Source organism: Maylandia zebra, linkage group LG3, assembly GCF_041146795.1.
Source record: "Maylandia zebra isolate NMK-2024a linkage group LG3, Mzebra_GT3a, whole genome shotgun sequence".
NCBI lineage: Eukaryota > Metazoa > Chordata > Actinopteri > Cichliformes > Cichlidae > Maylandia > Maylandia zebra.
Window position 1 is genome coordinate 26,383,127 of NC_135169.1, and position 22,821 is coordinate 26,405,947.

The window sequence follows — 22,821 nt, forward strand, 5'->3', positions numbered from 1 at the left end:
TAATCGTGCCCTTTTTAAGATTACCAAACTGTTGGGCAACCTCTAAGCGTGGTGATAACCATTCCTGAGCTGGCAGAAGAGGGTCGAGTGTTTTTGCAACCCCTGCAGTGTCTTCCAACGCACGACCCCTCAGAAGCCACCAGAACCCCCACCTTTTCAGGATTTGGAGAAATGTTTGGGGGGCTGAGCCCAAAGCCAGACAGGGTCTGGTTCCAGTCAAAATTGGCACGCTAGCCTTCAAAATGTCCAAAAAGATCATATCGACAGCCCCCCCCCCCCTTCCAATCAGTGAACCACAAACATTCCTGTTTCTGTGTGTGTGCTGTGATAATGTGTAATAGTTTTTCTATTAGCCCGTGGTCTCATTATAATTGTTCTCATTTTCCAGCTTGCTTTTTTTGTTTGTACAAACAGCAGTGAAAATGCTTGTGACGCTTTAAAGTTGTTGTTTTTTGTTTTTTTAAGTGCTTCCTGTAGGGCTGCTCAATTAATTGAATTTTAATCACGATTACGATCTGGGCTTTCAACGATCATTAAAAATGACTGAGCCGATTATTAGCCCCTCCCTCATTTATCCGCGACACCTTAAAGGCCGGTCCGTGAAAATATTGTCGGGCATAAACCGGTCCGTGGTGCAAAAAAGGTTGGAGACCGCTGATTAAGAGGACCCGAGGGAAGCTCGGAAAGCTAAGCAGAAGTTATTTGGAGAGGAGAGAGTGACTGCCTTTTGGTTGAAAAGAGAGGTTAAAAAAAACTTCAGTGGTGTTGCACACTATTTTATATTATTTTTTTTAAAGTCATTGTTAACCCTTTAAAGCCGGTCAGAGCAGCACGCTCCGTTTTGCATAACTATTTTTAAATCCCTGTAGAACCGGAACCATGTAAGCTAGCGCAATAATTTTTTTTGCATATGAAACTTACATCTTATGCCATCAGCTTGTCCTCGGTCACGGTTTCGTTCCACATAAAGCTTTGCAAAAATTGCATAAAAAGCGCTTGCAGGAACAAAAACATAATATTCCAGAAACACGCTTTGCCGTTACTATCAGCTGTTCGTAACACTTCCCACAGTGAAATGATGCACATGCTGTTTTCTTTGCAAATTTGCATCATAGGATTGTTTTTTGTTTTTCCTGCAGTATATAAAAATTGCTGTATCTCCGAAATAAAACTATGAAGACACTCAAAATAAATTTCCTGTGGTGGGAAACTATTTTTTGCAACTTTATTGTATTTAAAGTTTTGAGGGATAAGCCTCTTAAACTTCTCCAAGTAGAAATATATGTAAACAAAACAAAAGCGATTTTCAATTTTTTTTTGTAGTTTATTGCACTTTTTTGCAATTTATGTAATTACTATGGACTTAATGCATACATATTATTAAAATATGGGCTATAACAGTTGTATTGATGTATAGCAAGTTGAAATGCTCCCACAAATGGCACTACAGCATGTAAAAAAAAAAAAAAATAATAATAATATAAGCTCTGGTGGACTTGGTTCCATAGTAGGTCTTAAAGGGTTAAATAAATATCGTCAAATAATCGTGATCTCAATTTCAGTGAAAATAATCGTGATTATCATTTTTGCCATAATCGAGCAGCCCTAGCTTCCTGTCTTTTGCTTAACCGTCTGGAGTCAAGTGTGCAACTGGCTGATTTTACCACAAACATTTTTAACGAATTACTTTTATCATTTAAAATGCAAATACAAGATGCAAATTTCTAAACCTAGTGTACACACAGGACACATCACAGGGCTTACAGCTGGCATTTTAAAATTGTTTATCATAACTCTGGTTTTACTTGTCTTTACTCAGCCTGTCAACACAATTTAAAAAACGGAATTTATTCGCGAGCCAGCGTTCTGCGGGTTACATCGTCTTAAATCGGTCATGTGATTTGGTCGCGGCAGCACGTGTGTCAACACTACAAGGTTAAACAAAAGTTCCACATCCAGAGATACTCACTTCAATATATGACAGCATTTCCTCACACAATAAACTTTTACTCAGGAAGTATAGCCAGGGAATTTAACAGTTGCCAAAGTATGGCAGGGAAAACCACCCTGGCTCTTGTTTTGAAAGTCTAGTGTTTTCTTATGGGCTGATTTGCCGGGCAGGCTGCTGTTGTGGCGGTCCACGGGACGTACCTCTTCTGCACAGCAGCTTCTCATTCTGCTCTGGATCCTCTGTGAGCTGCAGGTCTAGAACTTGTTTATGTGGAGCTATCCCATACTCGCTGAGGGCTCCAACCTGCAATCCAGTCCTCCATGGAGAGGCAGCTGAAAAGTCACAAAGTATTTTGCATGTTAGATACTTGGAGAGGAGAAAGTTACAATTAATAATTACAGCAAACGTCCTTTTGCCTCTTCTAGGTGGAGCTTACTTTCAGTTGTGTAGAGACAGAAAGGAAAGTCGTTCCTCTTGTTGTTCAGCTGCTCCCGCACACAAGAAAACCTTTACTATAAGAAGAAGGAACAAGTCAGTCAAATAATAAGTAAAAAATATATGAATTAATACCAATTACAAGTATCTGGCACTGATACTGTCATGTTTTCCTGACCTAACCAGCTACCCCGGTGCCCATGCTTGGTAAACCTGTGCTGTTGTGTCTTACTGACACTCCACACCTCACAGGTTTATGCCTTTAACGACGCGTAATCTCAACCTGTTTGTTCATTTGGAGGCTGATGATAGCTTCATGTAAATTCTTGAAGTTGTTGGTTTTTGTCTTGATTTTTTGAAAAGAAAAAAAATATACATTCTTCCCAAACTCCCAAACAGATTGTTCTTTTTTGTATTTGGCTGCCTGTGGTCAGTGTCATGTTGTCGCTAGTTTGTTGTTTTTGTGTTTGTCTTCATGTTTTCACTAACATGCTTTTCCCCCCCCCCCCTCTCTCTGTGTCTCAGACTGAGCGACGGAGGTTCATCGCGCGCCGCAGCCCCCCCTCCTCTTCATCCTCATCTCTCTGCTCGCGGCACTTGACTCAGCCTGTGACCTTTGGCCTCCAACGCCGTTGCCCTCTGACCTTCACTGAGACTGAGAAGCTGCTCCCTTCTGATCGCAGACAAAATGTCAAAAACAAACACAAAAAACCGCTTGCAGTTTTTAAAAAAAGTGTTTTTCATTTTTTGTTTTTCCTCTGTTTTATATGCATATCGTCCCTTTTTTTTCTTTCTTCTTCTTTTTTATTTTTTTTAAATTAACAAATAATCCTCCCTCTCTTGACCGACGCTGCCAGCGTGCGCTGCTTCCCCGCCCCCTCTCAGAGACAGTTGGGCTCGTACTTATTCAACAAACAGAGGGTGAACTTTGGCTGAGGGGCGTCCTTGCATCTGCACAGAGCCTTTTTATCAGATGGTTCTGCTTCTCCATATAGTATTAAAAAAGAAAAAAGGGAAAATGAAATTCAAAGGCATTACGGCACAGACTTGGATTTTTTTTTAATGTTGATTTGAATTTAAATAGTCATCATTTATTATTATTATTATTATTACTATTACTATTATTATTCTAATTTCTTTAACCCCTTGTGTAATCCATCCTGAATGCCGTATAGTTATTACATATTGGATAAAGTGTTTATTTTTTTAATTCCTTAACCCCCTTTAATGGTACAAGCTCGCGGCTGGGCCCGTTTCAGTTTCAGAGTGGCATTGTACGAGTATCGCGTTTGATCCCAGGTACGACGCAGTACCGGCACCCTTTGGATCATCATGTAGCAGGGCGCTTGCGCCTCAGCGACACGTTAGCACCCATTGCCTGAGCGGGCCTGCTCTAAAGGGCTAAAATCAGCTGCAGTACTGCGCCAGTGTGGGTTTGTCAGAGTACCAATGCAACCTTAAAGCATTACTCCTCATGTTATATAGTGCTGATTATTTATATGTTAATGCAGGTACAAATGTTTCGGTACATTTCACTTTGTTTGTTCTTCTGACTGATGGTACTCAGCAGGGCGGGGAATTGTTATGGCCACTGGTCGAACACTGCAGTGTTTTCGGTGTCATTTACAATCCACTCATTAGAAGTCTGATAATCTTAAAAGTGAAGCTACAGCTAGCAGTCGGTTAGCAAGGAGTAGCATCGAAAGTCAGAACAGGAGCCAAAAGGTGTTCAAAAGTAATTTTACACAAAGTCCAGTTAAAAGAAATTGTGTTCTGCTCAAACTTTAAATTTTAAACCCAATTTATATCCATTTAATGCTGGCTAGGTGTTTAAATATTGCACTACAGAGCACAGAAAGTCACTAAAATAGCAGTTCTTTTGTTTTACTTGCACAAAAATGAAAATGTATATCACTAAAAGGCAAAAAAATACACCTAAAAATATAAAAGTATTGTTAATATGAGCAAGGCCATAAATAAAGATACAGAGATACAACAGTACATGCCATCTTGTTAAAGTGGGCCTGTTATGCTAATTTCTGTTTCAGTGTTTTGGTTAATTGGATTCTACTAGAGCCACTTAGCAATAATCCTTATTACATTCACCTGTTTGAAACAACCCATTTTAGCTCCCTTTAAACCAACTTTCTCCTGATGGATGCCCTTCAGCAGATAGACGGGACTCCTGTGCCTGAAATGACTGTATAAGAGATGTCTTCTCTCTGTGACATCAAAGAGAGCTAAAAGTAGAAAAAAGCCATTTTAGTTTGATTTAAGTAACTTCTGATTGGATGCCCCTCTAATAGGTTTAAGAAGCAATTAAGTGGGGCTTTTGTCTGGTTTCCATGGCATCATGGAGAGCCAAAAGTAGGAAAAAAGTGTCTGAAACCAGGCATTTGGAGCAGTCTGAAGCCTGAGCTTTTGACTTTCAAAGAGCTGCATACACACAGGATAGAAACCTTGTTCCATTTAAAATAAGCATTCATCCTCATAACTGTGTGCATATGTGACAGAAAATAAGAAAAAGCATAACAGATCAACTTTGACACATTAAACCAAATTGTAAAAGCAGCTTTAGGCCATTATGTCATGACTGTTCCTTAAAGAATATATAATCGGTTTAAACACAGGCTTTATCTATGTGGATAGGTCTGCTACTCTTTTTGGGTCTTCATGCTAAGCTAAGCTAACCAGCTGCCTTCACAGATATCTGGGTGTTGTTAATGAACTCTCAGCAAGAAAATCTGATTATGTGGTTCAAAAACTCGGCTGAAAAAAAAACAAAACAACAACAAAAAAACGGATTTGTTGTTTTTGTTTGTTTTTTTTTCTTCCCCGCCCTGCTGTTTCACTTGGTTCATCTTCCTCAGTTTTCTGCACAAATAACTGTTGAGTAGATCCAAGTAGTTCGTGTTTGTTTGTTTCATTCAGTTTTACCTCATGCGGTCCGTAGCACAGTTCAGATTAGCGAGGGAGAGTGGCGCCAAAGCAAACGCAGACAAACGCTGTGAAAGGTAAAAAGCACAAAGTACAGTATTGACACACTGAGATGCAAACACAGGAATAATGCACACACACACACACACACGAAATGCAAGTGAACCATTTACTGTACTTTGTGAGCAGTGGCATGTACATACACACGCAAACCCGTACGTCAATAAGACGCATATCTCGGTCATGTGCCCCCCTCCACACACATTCCCTCATATTGCATACAGGCACAGAGGAGTCATGCAGCCCTTTTTAGTCGAGGGTACCTCCTGCGCGTCTCCGTTTCGGCCCTTTGTGAGCGGCTCTTGATGACGTGCGGGATTTTTCTTGCACATATGAATGCCGGGGTGTTCGTCAGCGGCTCCGCGTGACGTAAAGAGGTTTCCAGTAACCGGAGCTCCAGCCCCAGGTGCAGCGCACTGGACATACTTGCCCTGTGACACCCCAACCCACACACACTTATAGTGGCGCACAAATTGCCTCCTCTTTTTGTTTTGGCACCTTCACACACTAATACGCGCGTATTTAGCATTTATAGTCGCGCTGCTCTCCCACGATGTGCTTAAACTCAAAGACTGACAGCTAGACTGGTCCACAGAATTTCAGTGATTTCTTTCAGTATTTAATGCAATCATCCTGATTTTGTTTTTTTTGTTTTTTTCTTATGATTTTTTTTTTTTTTTTTTGTTATCCCACCTTTCCTGATGTTTTGGAATTTGCTTGTTTAACGATGCATCATCACTGTTATCCAAGCAGAGCCAGGAGCGAGGGAAGGCGTGTTTGACTTTGGTTTTGAAAGCAGCCTCGACAAGTTTAACTGAATAATCTTTGCTCCAATTTGCTCTCATTGTCCTGATACCTGATGCTGACTTGTAGCCGTTTGACCGTGCAGACTGTGGAAGCTTCTTCTCAGGTGCAGGTCCCATAAAAAAGCTGCTTGCTTTGTTCACTGAAGTTCTGAAGGGTTTTGTTTCTTAAGCCTTGTTGTAGTCGTCACTAATATCATTTTTTTTAATGCATTCTAGTTGATCTTGTTTCACTGAAGGAGTTGTGGTTAAACTTACTTTTCCTCTCATCTATTTAAATGCAGTGAAATTCTGAATGGATCAGTGTTTAAAATAATTTAAGGTAATAGGGGTGTGCGAAAATATCAACGAATTTTAAATGATTTCTTTGCAAACAGGGATAAACACAGAAAAACGTGTTTCATTAAATGTAAACTTATTAGGCGATAGGCCTGGATCAGTCGGTACAGCTGGTGTAAAGCAGCATTACATCTCTCCTACTTCAAGCCTGTTTCTGCTAGTTTCTAGCTGCATATCTTTTAGTCTATTAGAGTAGCTTAGCATGATTCACAGATCAAAATAACAAGCCTTGGTGGAGCCCCTAATTTTATCCACTGTCTGACACAACTAGCTTTTGTGTGATTGGCTGCCCATCGTGAGCAACTGGATAGGGCTTCTGGTCTGAGATGGCTGTATTGGGTTTCTCTACTCAGTGACATCACACAGACCCAAGACTAGAGACGCTGGTTTGCAACGGAGCGTTCCGAGCCGTGTGAAGCTGGCACTGATCTCAATATTTGGAAGTTTGTCGGTGTTCAGTACAAACGAGACAGAGGGCCACTTTAACACGCTCTTTCTGCTATGCTACGTTTCCATTTACACGCAGATAGAAGTGGCCAAAGATGAAGCGAGTCTTCCACAGTCTGCAAGGATCCTTCATAGCATAGAATCAGGAGGATTCAACTTCCTAACATCCTGCAATTAGCAAACGTGTCTCGATTAGCACAAACATTTAAAAAACCGTGGCCACGCTTTCCCACCACCCCGGCTCTGTTTTCAGACTCGTGCAATGATGATGACAGACCCCTGAAAATGAGCACGGTCGGTTTTTCTTTTTTAAACGTGACGTGTCTTATGTGAATTTAAGCGATTTTTTTTTTTCGCACCCCCGACCTCCCCACCCCATCTTCTCTTTTTGAGTGAACAAAGAGTTAAATCAGTGGCCCGTTGAGACAAATGAGAATTTTTTTTTTTTCCTTTTTTGGTTGTTTATTTTTCTTTTTTGTGTACTTTGCTACAGCAATGTGTTGCTTTTGGGGTTTTCATGCTAAATGGTAGAGCTAGTTTTTTTCTTTCCCCCACATAATTTATTTGAAAATTGTACACGTCAGATTTGATCCTCTGTTTATTTCTTTGTTATAACTGAATTCATTCACACAGAATCTGTTTATTTTGGCAACAATTCAACCTCAAAACTGTCCTGTTTTCATGTTTAGGGTGGAGAATTAAGAAAGAAATAAGGCCTACATTATACATATATATCTATATATATAATCCTGACAGAGAAGACTTAGGGTACGGCATCATTATGCAAACTTCTGTTTTTCCTCTAATCCTTTGATTTATTTTATATTCTAGTTTACAGAGGGAAGAATTCATCTTATTCCTGGTTGTTTTGTCTCATCGGAGAGGCTTCTCTGAATACAAAGCGACACAAGGATAGGGGTTTTTTGTTTTTTGTTAAGAGTACATAGGCATTTTTTGCAGTTATTTGTATAAAGAAATTGGTTACAACCTGCCTAATGTTTATTTTTTTGTAACTATATCACAGTTCTTTTGGGTTTTTTTGCTGCTGTGTAGTACAGTTATAACAACTGAAAATGCTGTCAGTGGCGAACTAAGAAGACAAAGGCGTGGGTCAGGAAAAATCCCACTCTCACCCCCGCTACCTGTGTTCTTATTTTATTTTTTCCAAGTTGAATGCTGTTGTTCATTAGCTTTACAGGAAAGAGTTCAAAAACAATACTGTGGAGGTGTGTATCCTTCGTACGTGCATTATTTTTCAGCGTCGTGTGTGTGTGTGTGTGTGTGTGTGTGTGTGTGTGTGTGTGTGTGAAGAGAGCTTAAAATTTAGAGAGAAAGAGAGAACTGGTGGGAATCCTCCTTGTGTAAATAAGGAAAACTTGAGTTGTTGCTTTTTTTTCATGTTATGATTGGCGCCTGGCAGGTGCCCCGCCCCCTCGCCCATTATTTTTTTTTAACTTCCTTTTCTCCTTGTCTCTTTTGTTTCCTTGTGGAGAGAAAAGGGGGGTCGGAGGGGGTACGCGGAGGCGATTTGAGCATCGGCATAGTGTTTATATTTATCAAAACTTTTTTGCTTTCGATAGAGCTATTGCAATAAAAATGTGTTCATGTAGCTGCCCTGGTCTCGGCCGTCTTCCTTCCTCTCTTTATTTTGTTTAAATTTTTTTTCGTCGGTTGAGTGTTTCTTTGCAGATCTGTGTTTGTCTTACGTTACACAACAGTTCAGTTTCTAAACACAAACAGGACTTTGACGTCACTAAAGACCCAAATAAATGTATCTGTTTTTGTCTGGGTTTGCTCAGCACACTGATGCACGTGATTCTCAAATATGCTGCGACACACCCACCCGGAGGAGCCAATGAAGTGTGAGCTAAATCATTTCAACCATCTGATGAAGGAAATATTTTTTCTTTCTTCCTCTGGGCACTCTGAAAGGCCACGAGGTTGAGAAATTCCCTGATAACTCTGGAGTCTGATAAAAACCTCTTTGAGAACCTCTGTGATTATGTCTAAAAGAATGCACCGGTGACGTCAGCAAGCGGGATTACGATAAGTCCTCTTGTCTTTAATAACCTCCTGACCCCCAAAGGGAGGCCAAATTTCCAAACTCATTTAGAGGAAATGTAAGCAGCACACACTGGGACCACCTATGCTCACGCTGACTCTTTTTAAATCATTGTTTTCAAACAAGAAATTGATTCAACTGTCATATTTTAAAAAGTATTTAATCCTTTGTGTGTCAGGGTTAGGCTTCTTTTATTACTGGGAGATTCCGGGATAAGTCGCATCATTCAGTTCAATTTAATTTTATTAACACTGCGCATAAATCATAACAACAGCCGCCTCAGAGCACTACAAGATCCTACAATAATACAAAGAAAACAGAAAACCCCAACAATCATATGACTCCCTATGAGCAAAGTTCTTTGGGGAAGTGGGAAACAAAAACTCCCTTTTAACAGGAAGAAACCTCCAGAAGAACAAGGCTCAGGGACGGCGGCCATCTGCCATGACTGATTTGGGGTTAGGAGAGTCATACGGGACAAAAGACATGCTGTGGAAGAGATTGATAATAACAATTAAAACATTGTGAGTGAAAAAAAAGGTAACTGACGGGAAAACTCATTCATCATGGGCATAATGGCCTAGATAGTAAACTACTGCTGTATGTGTAGCATGTCTGGGTTGACACTTGGGCTGCCACAATGTCTGCGTTGTGCTGTGCAGGGTCAATGAAGAAATGAGCAGGTCCTCTAACATACTGATAAGCCGTCTGCTGTTACAACAAATTTCATCAAGTTTCAGAAATGCAGAGAAATACTTAAAAAACAAACTTAATTCGATTCAGTTTTATTTATATAGCGCCAAATCACAACAGTTGCCTCAAGGAGCTTTGTATTGTAAGACAAAGACCCTATAATAATATAAGGAAAACAAAGAAAACCCCAATAATCATATTAACCCACTCCCACCCCATGAGCAAGTGCCCTCATAACTAAGGGAGGATTCAGGGTCACCTGATCCAACTATTTGCTTTTGCATAAAGGAAAGTTTTAATCCTAATTTTAAAAGTAGAGATAGTGTCTGTCTCCTGAATCCAAACTGGAAGCTGGTTCCACAGAAGAGGGGCCTGAAAACTGAAAAAATACTCTAGGAACAACAAGTAGGCCTGCAGTGGGAGGTATAATGCCTCCCACAAGCTGACCCCCCCACCAGACAGTAACTTCAGTGTGTTAAATGAAAGCATGCTTAAATGTGATGAGAGACAAGTGTCAGTAACTGACTGTTCCCTTTTTTTGTAAAGTAAATTATAGGGACATGCCATCTCCTGCCAAAATAAAACCGAACAGGCTACGAAACTGCAATTGGTCCCAAGACCTGGTAAATGGGCTGGTTCTTATGAAGGGTGGGTCTACTCTACTGGAGCAGTCAAACCGCTTTATACAGATTGCCTCATTCACACAAGCACTTTTCCCCTTGTCTTGCCTAGGAATACTTTGGCATGCAGACTGGAGCAGCTAGGGATTGAATCACCAACCTTCCAATTAGTAGATTACCTGCTTTACTTCCTGAGCTGTGTAATCCAGACCCTGGAAGGGAGTAGGAAAATTTCCTCATGAACCAAACTTATTTAAAGTGTGCTACATCTAAACTAACATGTGGACACGGACACCAATGTTATTTGTTCACTTCATTTCTTTTTTTGCTGATCCGAAAATTGATCCGATCCAAACCGTGAGAATTTTGATCCGTGGCACCACTACCAGACAGTAAAGCTAGTTCTCAGCTACGAGCCCGACATGGAACACGACATATTAGCCAGAGGCTACTACGGCTCGGAGCCGCAGAGCTGGCCGAGGTAACAAGAGAATACAAATAAAAAGAAAACAATTTTCGCTAGCAGTCAAAAACTAATGTGTACTCTCACGTCTGCATTTTTATTTCCTAAATACAAATGAAATTATAGCAAAAGTGGTGCTACATGTCTGGCCAGAAAGAGCGGACCAATGTGTTTATATGGTAGTTCAATGCAAGGCTTCAGTTAGTTAAGAGTGAGAAAAAATTGCGTTCACGTTTGCAGTTTTGTGTTGTTATGCAATATTTGAAATTTTAAAAAACAAACAAAACACAACATTTTAGGAAATATTAGTGGGTGTTTTCTGGTTTGTTTTTTTGTACTACTTGAACACTAAAGTGGCCCTCCAATGAGATGACGGTGTCAGCAGTGGCCTGCGGCTCATTTGAGTTTGAGACCCCTGGTGTCAAATCCCAGTGAATACAGCATGCAACATTAATAAAAGTTAATATTTCAAGCAGGCATATATATTTGAGTCAACAATAAGAAAGTTGTACGCAGTATTTTTCTGTAGGTATTAAGCGAAATAATTCAAACCATCATAGAGCAGATATGTACATTTCTACTGTGAGCGTAACTTCCACGGTACCCCTGTTAGGCAGTGTGGAAAAAAACTGGCCTGTGGCTGAACCTGGTTACTGACCCCTGCAATGTGTGCTCTGCAGTTCCTTTATCTTCCCTAACCAACTTTTCACGTTTACTCAAAGCACTTCCCAAACTTTACAGGATGGTTAATTTGTCACAAACATACCAAAAACCCTGCAAGCAGCTGGCAACCTTTTAAACAGTTCAAGACTTACAATCATTTGTACCTTTTTTGTGTGTAGAATGAGCTTTGGTTAATCTCAGTCATCGCCCACATGGTCTCTTGGTAATATGGTGATATAATTGTTTTAGTGTCCTGCCATAAACTCAAATCTCTCTGTCTTTATTGTTGGGGAATACAGATTAAACCTTGTCATAAAATAGTTGCTGATTGTGTTTTGAATGAATGAATGCATACACACATTCATGCTGCTATTGAGCCATGTGACTGCAGAGGTGTTGTTTTTCTCACCGCAGCATACAGCTCCATAATCATTGACCCTTCACCCCATTAAACTCTGTTTTAAAAAGATAGGTGTCAACAAGAAAACAAGCGTCTGTTTCCTCATTCCTGAAGCTTTTGTTGCAGATGAGAGGTTTTCAAAGGATGACAAGCGCTTTTTTCAAACTGAGGTGTCCGCCCCAACAACACAAAGTCCAACTGTCAAAACAAACCAAAGTCCACTTTGGTCATAAGGTTTGGTCAGCTGAGTTTTGATCCACTGGTTTACGTTTTGTAAGTCAATTAGCTAACGAAGATGAATTCTTTTGAATGGCACTGACTCATTATGAATCAAATTAGGGTAAAAGGATATTGTTTATATGTCTGACAAAGCCTTTTAGGATACCAAGATGACAACAATTACTTTTGTAATAAAAGATCACTTTTGTAGCAGAAGTGTAGCTAGAAGGGAATCTGGGGTGCTACTGCCCTTCCTGAAATTAGTTTTCATTCGTTAATTCCCAAAATTGTCATATCAGTGCAACCAAGGATGGAGCCAATATTTTCTGTGAAACTATAAAACAATATGCACTCAAATCTTTTGTGATTATTGTGCAAAATATACTTTTTAAATGTTTTTAAAAGTGGACATAGTGTGCCTCACAGTGGTTTGGTCCAATACCTTCTACTTTATTTTGCAAAAGTGAAACGTAATGGATGTGTAAAACATTTTTTTTAAACTAGAAGTAAGTAGTTAAGTAAGCAAAGAGCTTTACAAATCTGTTAGACCACCACCAGGTGTAAGGATTATGCCACAGCTGCCCTAAATTAACTGTATTGGTAATTTTCCAAAAGTTAAACAATGCTAAAATATGATTTCTAAATGTAAGGTTTTATTTTAAAAATACCAAAGAAACAACATCCCCCCACATACCAGTCTCTTAACCCTCTAGGACCTGGTATCCACATATGTGGACATCACATTTTAGTTTGTCTAGACCACAATACAACGTTTTGCCCAATTAGGCCAAATAGCAAAGAAAAATTAAAAATACATGCCATAAAAAAAGGGTCTCAGGAGGTAAAAGTAAATTCAGTTTGTCTTAAAGTTTGTCTTCAGTGAGTCTTAAATTTAAATTTTATTTTGTGTTTTTATGACAGGTGGTCTAATTAATTTGTTAGACAGTGTAAGTAAAATGTTTAGTTCTATAGCACCTTTTAAATAAATAACACAAAGTGCTTCAGAACAAAGATACTAGAACATGAAGACGAAATGTTCTACAGAAGCCATTTTTAAAGGTTTTTAGCTACTTTTTCTAATTGACCACCAAGTCCATTGATATAAGGCTGTTGCAATACTGTCTCCTTTAGTTATTTTATTCATTTATTTATTTTTACCTTGTATGATACACAGCCAGAAGGCCCTGAATAAAGTGTATTTGATCATAAGACTGCATTATTTTTCTCAGCTTCGTTACCTTGAGGCTGAATCTATTCTTGTTGCCACTGTATTGTTAAAGGGCAGCTGCGCCTCCTGATTTATATGTAAGAAGACAGGTTTGCCCAGTGTTGAACTCATTATGAATTGTTAAATTTATTATCTTACAGTCATTTTTTATGAAAAAAAAAATGTTAAAGGTGCAATATGTTGAGTACTTCATTCTAGAAGAGGTTTACCTTTTCTCCCAATTCTAGGTGGTGATGCTCATGCTTTTTTTATGTTCTTATATTTCTGTAATAATTGGACATTGGATCAACGAGCCTTTGCATCCACCACTGCCTGATAAACATGTAGCAGAGGTCCTACAAGATCTTGCTTTGCTGCATGGGCCTGGCTTTAAATCCTCTGGGAAATCCTAAGTGGTTTGCCGGGAATGCAGCAAATGTGGCAGTGCTAGGCTAAAAACAAACAATATCCTGCTCACTCTTCTGTTAATCTTCTTCTCCACTGATGCCTTACAAAAGCCGAAGCTATTGTTGCCTGTCTGTACTTCAACATCATTAGTGAAAGGTCAAAATGACTGACCATGAGAGATGTGAGACCGTCTCTGGAAGGCTCTGATTCTTCTATTGAAGTTGGACTTGAAGTGGATTGGACTTGAGAGTTTTATTTCTTGAACATCTGTAAATTGTATTCAACAGATATTAACTGAAATGGAACTAGGGCAAGAGCATAGTCTCATGTAACACACACTCGTGTTACATTTGTACCACAAGGTAACCAAGTAAGTTATTACAAAGATATTCCTATTTACAACGATGGGCTAGGGAAAGGTAGAAATGAGAGTATTTAAAAAGAAGTATCAAAAGTTAACCCTGTATTCCTGAGAATTCTTTTAGAATGTTTCGAATTCACAAGAGCTATTTTAGGATTTTTGAGAGTTCTATTAGAATGTTCCAGATTCCTGAGAATCCTTTTAGGATGTTCCAAATTCCTCCAAATAATTCTCAATGACACATTGCAACACCAAGTTTTATTATAGTCACACATTGCAATAGAGTTTTCTGGGTAATTGACCAAGTCTGGTGGCATTACCTCCAAAGCTTATAGAAGTTTCTGCTAACAGCAGCTACATTGTCAGGAACAGCACCTACCAACAGATATCCTCAACAGCTCACCTCACTATCATAACCGAGCAATATTATTGTCAAATGTTGATGTTATTCACCTACAAAAACTCCTGGCTGTCCGTTGCTGTCATGGGGTGCGGAGGGTTAAATAGCAGCGCACATCTGAAAATAGCTTAACATACTCATGGTCCCTTTGTGGTTAAAGGCTAATTACATAAAGCACTTTTATACTGTTAATAAAATCCTGATCTCACATTAAGTACCTTAGAAGGGTTTTTAATAACTTTCAAAAGTGTCATTAGTTTGTTGTTGACTTCACAGTGACGGTTGCAGTAAAGACGCGCAAAATGTGTTCGTATTTCTCATCCCTGTCTTTAAAACACAGTAAACAAGTAACATTGCATTATCTTGAACAGTGATCTCAGTTTTATCTCTTAAAAAATAAATCAATAGTTAGAAAATTTCTGTCTTGAACTGAGTCTGAGAAATTTGTCGATGAATCATACCACAAAGATTAGATTATTGTCATGCTCGGTTTGCTGGATTATCAAAGTCATCACAACACCAGCTCTGAAATTTGACTGTATCACCTCAGTACCGAAGGCACTTCACTGGATCTCAGGTCAACACCTTTAACATCCTTCTATTAGTTTATAGAACCTATCAGGGCATTGGCGGCAGGTCTTTCAGTTACTGTGGTCCCCTTCTTTGGAACAATTACATCTGTACATACACTCACTATAGTGTATGGGTGTGTGTACTTTGTCTTTGACGTGTAATTTTGCTGTTTTTACTGCCTTAAGGCATCGTAAACCTACAGTTTTTTATGGTTTTATTTTCTGTGTTAAGGACATCGAATTTGCCGTCTAAGTCTAATTGTCATTACCATTCAGTAGCATCGAAAGCACACTGTGTCAAGTTCAAACAGTTCATTGGGTGCAGTTGATAGCGATTTCCAGCGATAAACTCCAACTGACTGACATCATGTAATAAGAAGAGAAAAGAAGTCAATAGTCTGTCTGCTGTTATTTCATAACTTGATGGGTGCATCCAGTTTGGCGGGTTATAAATAGGCATCTAATGTTAATATTCAGCAGTTAAAGTGCTTAAATGCAATGCCCCAAGCCTCTTGGATGAAATTAAAACTGTCATAGAGTCACCTACGAGTCGAACTGTTACTGACCCTTGCTTGCCTCTCAAAGATTTCAGCTAGATGGTGATAGCCTCTGGGTCTGTTTATGTTATTTAAAGACATGCTGCCAAAACGGTCTGAATTGCACTTTGGCAAAATAATGACTTAAGTGTCAAATTGTGCTGGGAATTTCCCCCTAAACTTGTTTTCTGCACCCTGTTGAAGTGCCGAGGTTCAGCCTAAGGGTGCACAATACTGATCAGCGGCAATCAGTTAATCTAATATGATTATGTCTGACTAACAACCTTCAAGAAACTACAGGCTTTTGTGGCCACGAAGGTCAGGAGGCAGTCAAACTCAAAGGACTTCTATGAAGTTATTAGTTTAAAATGCTACATTTGATTCCTGCACATATAATCAGAGATCAGTTACATTAGTTTAAAAAAAATAAAACTGTATGGCTCGGACTTCAATATGTTTTGTACAGCTCCCCTCTGATTGCACTAAGATTGTTAAATTAGTAAGTTTTTGTGGCGACATTTAACTACGTCAGCTGAGTGTTTTGGGATATCGAGCCTTTCTCATAAATGTGGTCATTTTAGGCATTTTAGACACTGTGAACAACTTACAGTAAACTCTGCTTTTTTTAATACTCCAAATATGTAATACGTAAAATTAAAAATGCCCGAACAGCTGTGCTGGAGCTCAGGATATACACTTATGGCCACTTTATTAGGGAGAAGCAATTCAATGCATTTAGGCATGTAAATATGGTTGAGATGACCTGCCAGAGGTCAAACTGAGCATCGGAATTGGGATGAAAGGTGATTTAAGTCAATGTGGCATGGTTGTTGGAGCCAGACAGGCTGGTCTGAGTATTTCAAAAAATGCTGATCTGCTTGGATTTTCCCACACAATCAACTCTGAGGTTTACCAAGGAGAAACTATCCAGTGAGCACCACTTCTCTGGGTGAAAATACCTTGCTGATACCAGCGTTGTTTTGAAAACTAGTTAATGCATTTACTATTTTTATTGTTATTTATTTATGACTACTGTAATACACAGACACTCTCTGTGGGCTTGTAATGATGCAGTGAGTTTTCTTCTTCACTCACTATGTGTTTATATAGCTCATCATCAGGCATGTGGAGGAGTGCGGGGTGCGGAAGGGGTTTGGGCATCTTGGGCATTTTTTGCTGCCTTGGATGAGTGACAAAACGTTTCTCCCACTGAAAACGCTACGACCAGATGAACCTTTTGGGGTATATAGGCACATAGGACAGTCTGTTAAAAACAGCTTATCTTTTTTGAACCCATGAGGTCGTTGTGGCATTTATGGATCAGTGTTGGTGCTGAAATGGGGAGAAGGTTTGATGTTTAGACTTTGTTTTTGTGGGGAAATTTTTACAAGGAATTACCTTAAGGGGGACTCATCACCCTGAAACATGCAGATGTATGCAGCAGGTTTGGGTTTAGACTGTCTTACAGCCTGCTTTACGTGGCCTTATATCTCAAGATGCAGGAAGGTTCCATTAGCTTGTATTATGGGTGCTCTTCCTACAGGAGAATAGCAAAGAAAGTGAACTGCAATTAGCTATCCATACATACATACATACATCGATACATACATTTTCTTATACCTGTTCAAAGCTGGATTGTGGTGGCAGCCATTCTTTCCAGTTCCTCCTGTGGGATCCCAAGGCCCTCCTAAGCCAGATGAGATGAAAGTTGGTTCTGGATCTACCTCGGTGTTCCCTGAAAACCTCAAAAGGAAGACACCAGTTTGCAATACCAAGGGTCAAAATGTCCAGGCCCCTCTTTTTGCCTTACATCCAGCCCACCCCAGTGCCTGCTCCTATGGGCGATGGGCCCACAAAGTGGCAGATGTTATTTTTCTGGCTTATTTCAAGCTGCATGTGTCAAGGCACAGCCACCAGACTGTTGCTGATGAGCTCCCTTCTTAGGACTGATTTACCTTAGTCCCCTTGCCCCCTAGCAGGGACTATTGTTTGGTAGGGTGCTGTACTACAGTACATCCAAAAAGTGTTGAACCTGCCACTGAAATACAATTTACGACTTTATTAACTCACTTATAATGCAAACTCACGTGCAACCATAGCTGTTCTCCTCTTGTAGCGGTCTACTAAAAGCACCACTGCAGGAGTACGTGACTGTTAAAAATCCACTTTTGTTCATCATTAAATTGCAGAAGATAAGCTGCAAGATAAGTAGGTAAAACTCCTTTGACACATGCTGACTATATTGAGCAGCTGCATCAAAGCTGCTCAATATGGCTATGACAGTTAAGTTGCCTAATTCACAAGGGGCATAAAGCCCTTCACGTCATTCGGCGAGAATGTGAGAAAAGGTTCAGGAGTTGATGGAGCGGGTTTAGCTGTTACACCATGAAACTGTGACATTTAGGTGATGGGACGCTTCCTACTGCAGCCTGTAATTCTACACAAGCCCTGGATGTTTGGGGAGGAACGGCCACTGATTCCCCGCTGACTGACAACGCCTCCACAGTGAGGCCTGGAGGAGCAGAGAGGTATGATGTGTGTATGTGGATGATGAGAGTCAGGCCAGTGGACCAAGCAGGGGGTATTTCAACACCAGCATGTGACCCGCTAAGGTTTCATCACAGATGGACGACGCTTTGGGCTCACTGGGGATGTAGACGGGTGCTAAAGTTTCAAAACAACCCAGTGTGTGTGTGCGTTTCAGTGCATATGCGCCTATGAGAATGATATAGAGCAAAGTTTTGGAGTTCACTTGAGCCCGACTGGATCCTATGTCTCATGTACATGGCTTTAAAGCTATTAGAGAAGCTATTAGCATCAGTCAGTTTACCAAAAGCCCTTGGAATCCCAACTGCTAACCCCTCACACAAGTGACGCAAGTACACTCAAACACACACACAGATACTTTCTCTAATGAGAGACGATGCGTCAGAGCTTCATTTAAATGCACCTCATTTCTGTGTCACTTGGCGGGACCTCGGTGGGATGCCTGACCTCGTTGACGCTCAACAACAGCATTCATCTTTAAAGGTGGCTCCATCGACAGCCTCGGCTTTCCCTCCTCTTCATGTCCTCAAATGTTTCCTATTTAGGCAGCAGTAAGAAGGCTTTCCAGGTATCCATGTAATTACAAAGGATATTATCTTACCACGTGCAGTTCTCAGGAATTTCACTAATGGCTCCACTTGCAAACATCAGCGTTGCCATCTTTTATGAATGAACTTAGTCGCTGCCTGAGAAACTGACATTTTGGTTTTCAGTCTTGAAGCTAATCTAATATTTTGCTTCTGCACATGAGCTCAGTGTTAGAAGAGTCTGGCCTTTCTCACATGATGCATTCATACTACTAGATATACTCGATACTTGGTGGTTTAGGCGAGAGAGCTGCATGGGTAGAACATGACGTCCACTCACTAGCTGTGAATTCAGCAAATTGTTCGCTGGTACTTTTCTTACATGATCTCAGTCACAAGGACTTCGGACCATGGAGCTGACGGGTTAAAGAGCTGAGTCAGACTATTCTCAATCTATGAAACAAATGTTTTCTGATTTTTTTTTTTTAAGAAGAAGAGGATGATATCAAGACTTTTTTCTCTATTTCTATAACAAAACTACAATAAACAGGCTATAAAACAAAACCTATACACAACATAAGATAGAGAAAAGCAAAGGAATATGGAAACTCAGCCAACAGGGATCACCTGAATACAGGATTTCAATAATTTCAGCAAAATTCAAACAGGCTTGCATGCAAAGTAATAATAAATAACAACGACGCTGACAGCCTCATACACCAAAGAGACGAATAACAAAACCTAAACATAAAACATTCTTACGATACAGAAGAAACAGCAGCCAGTGAAACCTCAAAACACAGGGCCCATGACAGGAAGAGCTGGGACCAACAATCTTGAACACACGCACACACACGCACACACACACACACACACACGCACACGCACGCACACGCACACACACACACGCACACACACACGCACACACACGCACACACACACACACGCACACGCACACACGCACGCACGCACGCGCACGCACACACACACGCACGCACACACACACACGCACACACACGCACACGTATTTAGCGTATGTATCTTTTAAGCTAGTCTTCTTTTCTCAGCAGTAGCTGAAAGGCTTCCTTTGTGTAGCATGTCTAGAGGAAATCTGTAAATTGTAGCTGGAAAAAAAACACAACCTCACTCACACTTTCTCAAAACGGGCACTTCTCTGTTACAATTCGATCGTATTAACAGCTTGTTTTGTTCTTTGTTTTGTCAGCTGTTACCATTCACACTAATCACAAAACATCAGACGTGCTGCACTTTTACCTGCAGTGTGGATTTAGTTCACTGAAGTAATTAATACAGGACATTAAACCTGAATTCGTGGTTGTTAAGATTGTTGTTAAGATCGTCACATTCTGTGAATATAAACTGTGAGCTTACATTGATGTAATGTGTAAATCCTGTAGGTGAGCACGTTTAGCTGCTGCACTTGTCCTGAGAGAAGCGCTCTCTGAGCAGAGCTTCAGCCTCCTGCTTTAAGGCCACTTTGGCAGGACACCTCAGCCTTTGAGAGCAGGGAACTTTTAATCGGTTTTTTGGTAATGGGATGGCCTCTCAAAGCACCAGGGAGTCTCCCAGCTACCACCAGGCGTTTGACACAGCAGTGCTTTGTCTTTGATTGTGCGTCCCAAACCTGCCTTTGTAAAAAGATAAAAAGATCAGTGTGCTTTTCCGAGAAGCAGCAGTGGCTCTAAAAGGCTTAGGGAGCTGAGACACACAGACCACCTCAACTCACCTCCGATCCTCTCTCGTTCTATAGCTCAGCCAGAGAGAATCAGGAAGTAGATTAGTCATGACAGCTTAAAGCCTAAAATGGCTTATGAAAACAAAACAATAGCTGGAGTTACCGCTTGGAAAAAAAAGAAGAGAAGAAGAAACCCTCTGAGTTATTTATCAGCTTAATTTACATATAGTAATATTCTGTTTGCACAGATATAAGTCAGAGAATTATTTAATGTGTTTTCTCTTTGAGTGCACACCTGTAAATCTGCATTATTATCACAGAAACTGCTTAATGATGTGAGTACTTGAAGTAATGTGTTGGTGGGATTTTATCATATTTATCTATTCATGTGTTTTGTCTTTCAAGACATGTCTGATTCAGTTAATACAGCTTAATGCACATGACTGAAACACATTGCATTTAATATACATATATGAATCATCATACTCAGGTTTCAGAGCCCATCACAGCACAGAAACAGCTTATTTTTCTTATGGCCTCTGACAGTGGACTCATCTCTGTGCTTGTCCTGCTAGACCTCAGTGCAGCATTCGATACTGTCGACCATAATATCCTATAAGAGCGATCAGAGCATGCTGTAGGCATCACAGGTACTGCGCTGCAGTGGTTTGTATCATATCTATCTAACAGACTACAATTTGTTCATGTAAATGGAGAGTCTTGTTCACACACTAATTCAAGGTCTTAAATAATCAGGCCCCATCTTATCTTAATGACCTTGTAGTACCATATCACCCTATTAGAGCACTTCGCTCTCGCTCTGCAGGCCTACTTGTTGTTCCTAGAGTATTTAAAAGTAGAATGGGGGGGAGAGCCTTCAGTTTTCAGGCCCCTCTTCTGTGGAACCAGCTTCCAGTTTGGATTCAGGAGACAGACACTATCTCTACTTTTAAGATTAAAACTTTTCTTTTTGCTAAAGCATATAGTTAGGGCTGGACCAGGTGACCCTGAATCCTCCCTTAGTTATGCTGCAATAGGTGTAGGCTGCCGGGGGATTCCCATGATGCCTTGGGTGTTTTTTCTTCAGTCGCCTTTCTCACTCACTATGTCCTAATACAGCTCTCTGCTTTTATTATTATTATTAATCTCTGGCTCTCTTTCACAGCATGTCTTTTATCCTTCCTCCCCCAACCCCCAACCGGTGTTGGTAGATGGCTGCCCCTCCCTGAGCCTGGTTCTGCTGGAGGTTTCTTTTCTTCCTGTTAAAAGAGAGTTTTTCTTACCCACTTTTGTTTTTTAATGTTTTTTATGTATGTCTCTGCATTTCTGAAACTTGACGAGATTTGTTTTAACAGCAGACACCTTGTGTGTAGGTTAGAGGACCTGCTCATTTCTTCATTGACATTACACAGCATAACGCAGACATTGTGGCAGCCGAGGTGCACATACAGCAGTAGTTTACACAAGTCTGTCTGTAAATTAATGCTGCCATCTGCTGCTCATATATGGAAACTCTTACGTTTCAGCTGCCACATACTGTACCTTGACTTAACACTATTAACATTAATTCATTTTTGAAACGGCCACTCACCAAACACTATAACAGTGATTTTGACAGTCCAGTGGAATTTGAATAGGAAATAACTGTAGGCAGAGGCCACACTTAGCAATGTTTATTTTCTGAGTTAGGGCAAACTGTAATATGACAAATGGATTATTTTACATAGTACCTAGTCGAGTGGCAGCTGAAGTCATGTTATTATGGAGGTATTCCACCCAAGACAACTGGGAACTCCAGAAAGAGGGGTTAGTTAGAGCAGCTTCAAGCTCCTGGTTAAACCTGTTTGATCATTAGATTACGGATGGAAGCCTGAGTCAAGGTTTACTTCAGCTCCTAAAGCTGAGCAGAGCGCATCAGAAAAAGAGTCCTTTGACATAGACTATATTATTTTGAAGACCATGGAGACAAAACACCTGTACTACCACTGCTTCTTCTACTGCTTCAGAGGCATTGGAAATTTTTTTCCTTGGTTAATTATGTGGCCTGACCTACAGAACCCATCTATGATGGTGTGAACGACTTTTTACATTGGAATGGACAGTAACAAGAGTTATATGTGAGAATAGTTCATTAGGAACCAACAAGGGCTGGAGGAGTTCTGCGAGGGGTCGGAGCTGCTGTTGCTTCTGGCGCAGAATAAACAGACTGCGATATATTCCTTTGCATCTTTGCCTGAGAAGACAAACAACCTAAAGCTGACCCAGCTACCAAGTATACATTGCAAATTTGCGCTAACCATCACTCTATAGCCAGCTTTGCTTTGTATTCAGGGATTTTCAAAGTGACCTACACAAACTATAGCAACTAGCTGTAAAGGAAATATAATTTCTCTGTGTTGTCCACTATTTAAGAACAGTGATTAACAGCACATTCTTCTTTTGTGGCTTCTGTAAAACTCTTTAACGGATTCTGGC

The 22,821-nt window shown here is 40.3% G+C and overlaps 1 protein-coding gene across 1 annotated transcript in view; it reads left to right on the forward strand.

Moving 5' to 3' along the window:
- irs4b (insulin receptor substrate 4b) overlaps positions 1-8,581 on the forward strand; it is a 30,134-nt gene extending 21,553 nt beyond the window's left edge. Inside the window, exon 2 of the mRNA XM_004573406.6 lies at positions 2,912-8,581. Coding sequence (XP_004573463.5) covers positions 2,912-2,916 — 5 coding nt within the window. The 3' untranslated portion in view covers positions 2,917-8,581. The remainder of the gene's footprint in view (positions 1-2,911) is intronic.
- The last annotated feature ends 14,240 nt before the right edge of the window (positions 8,582-22,821 follow it).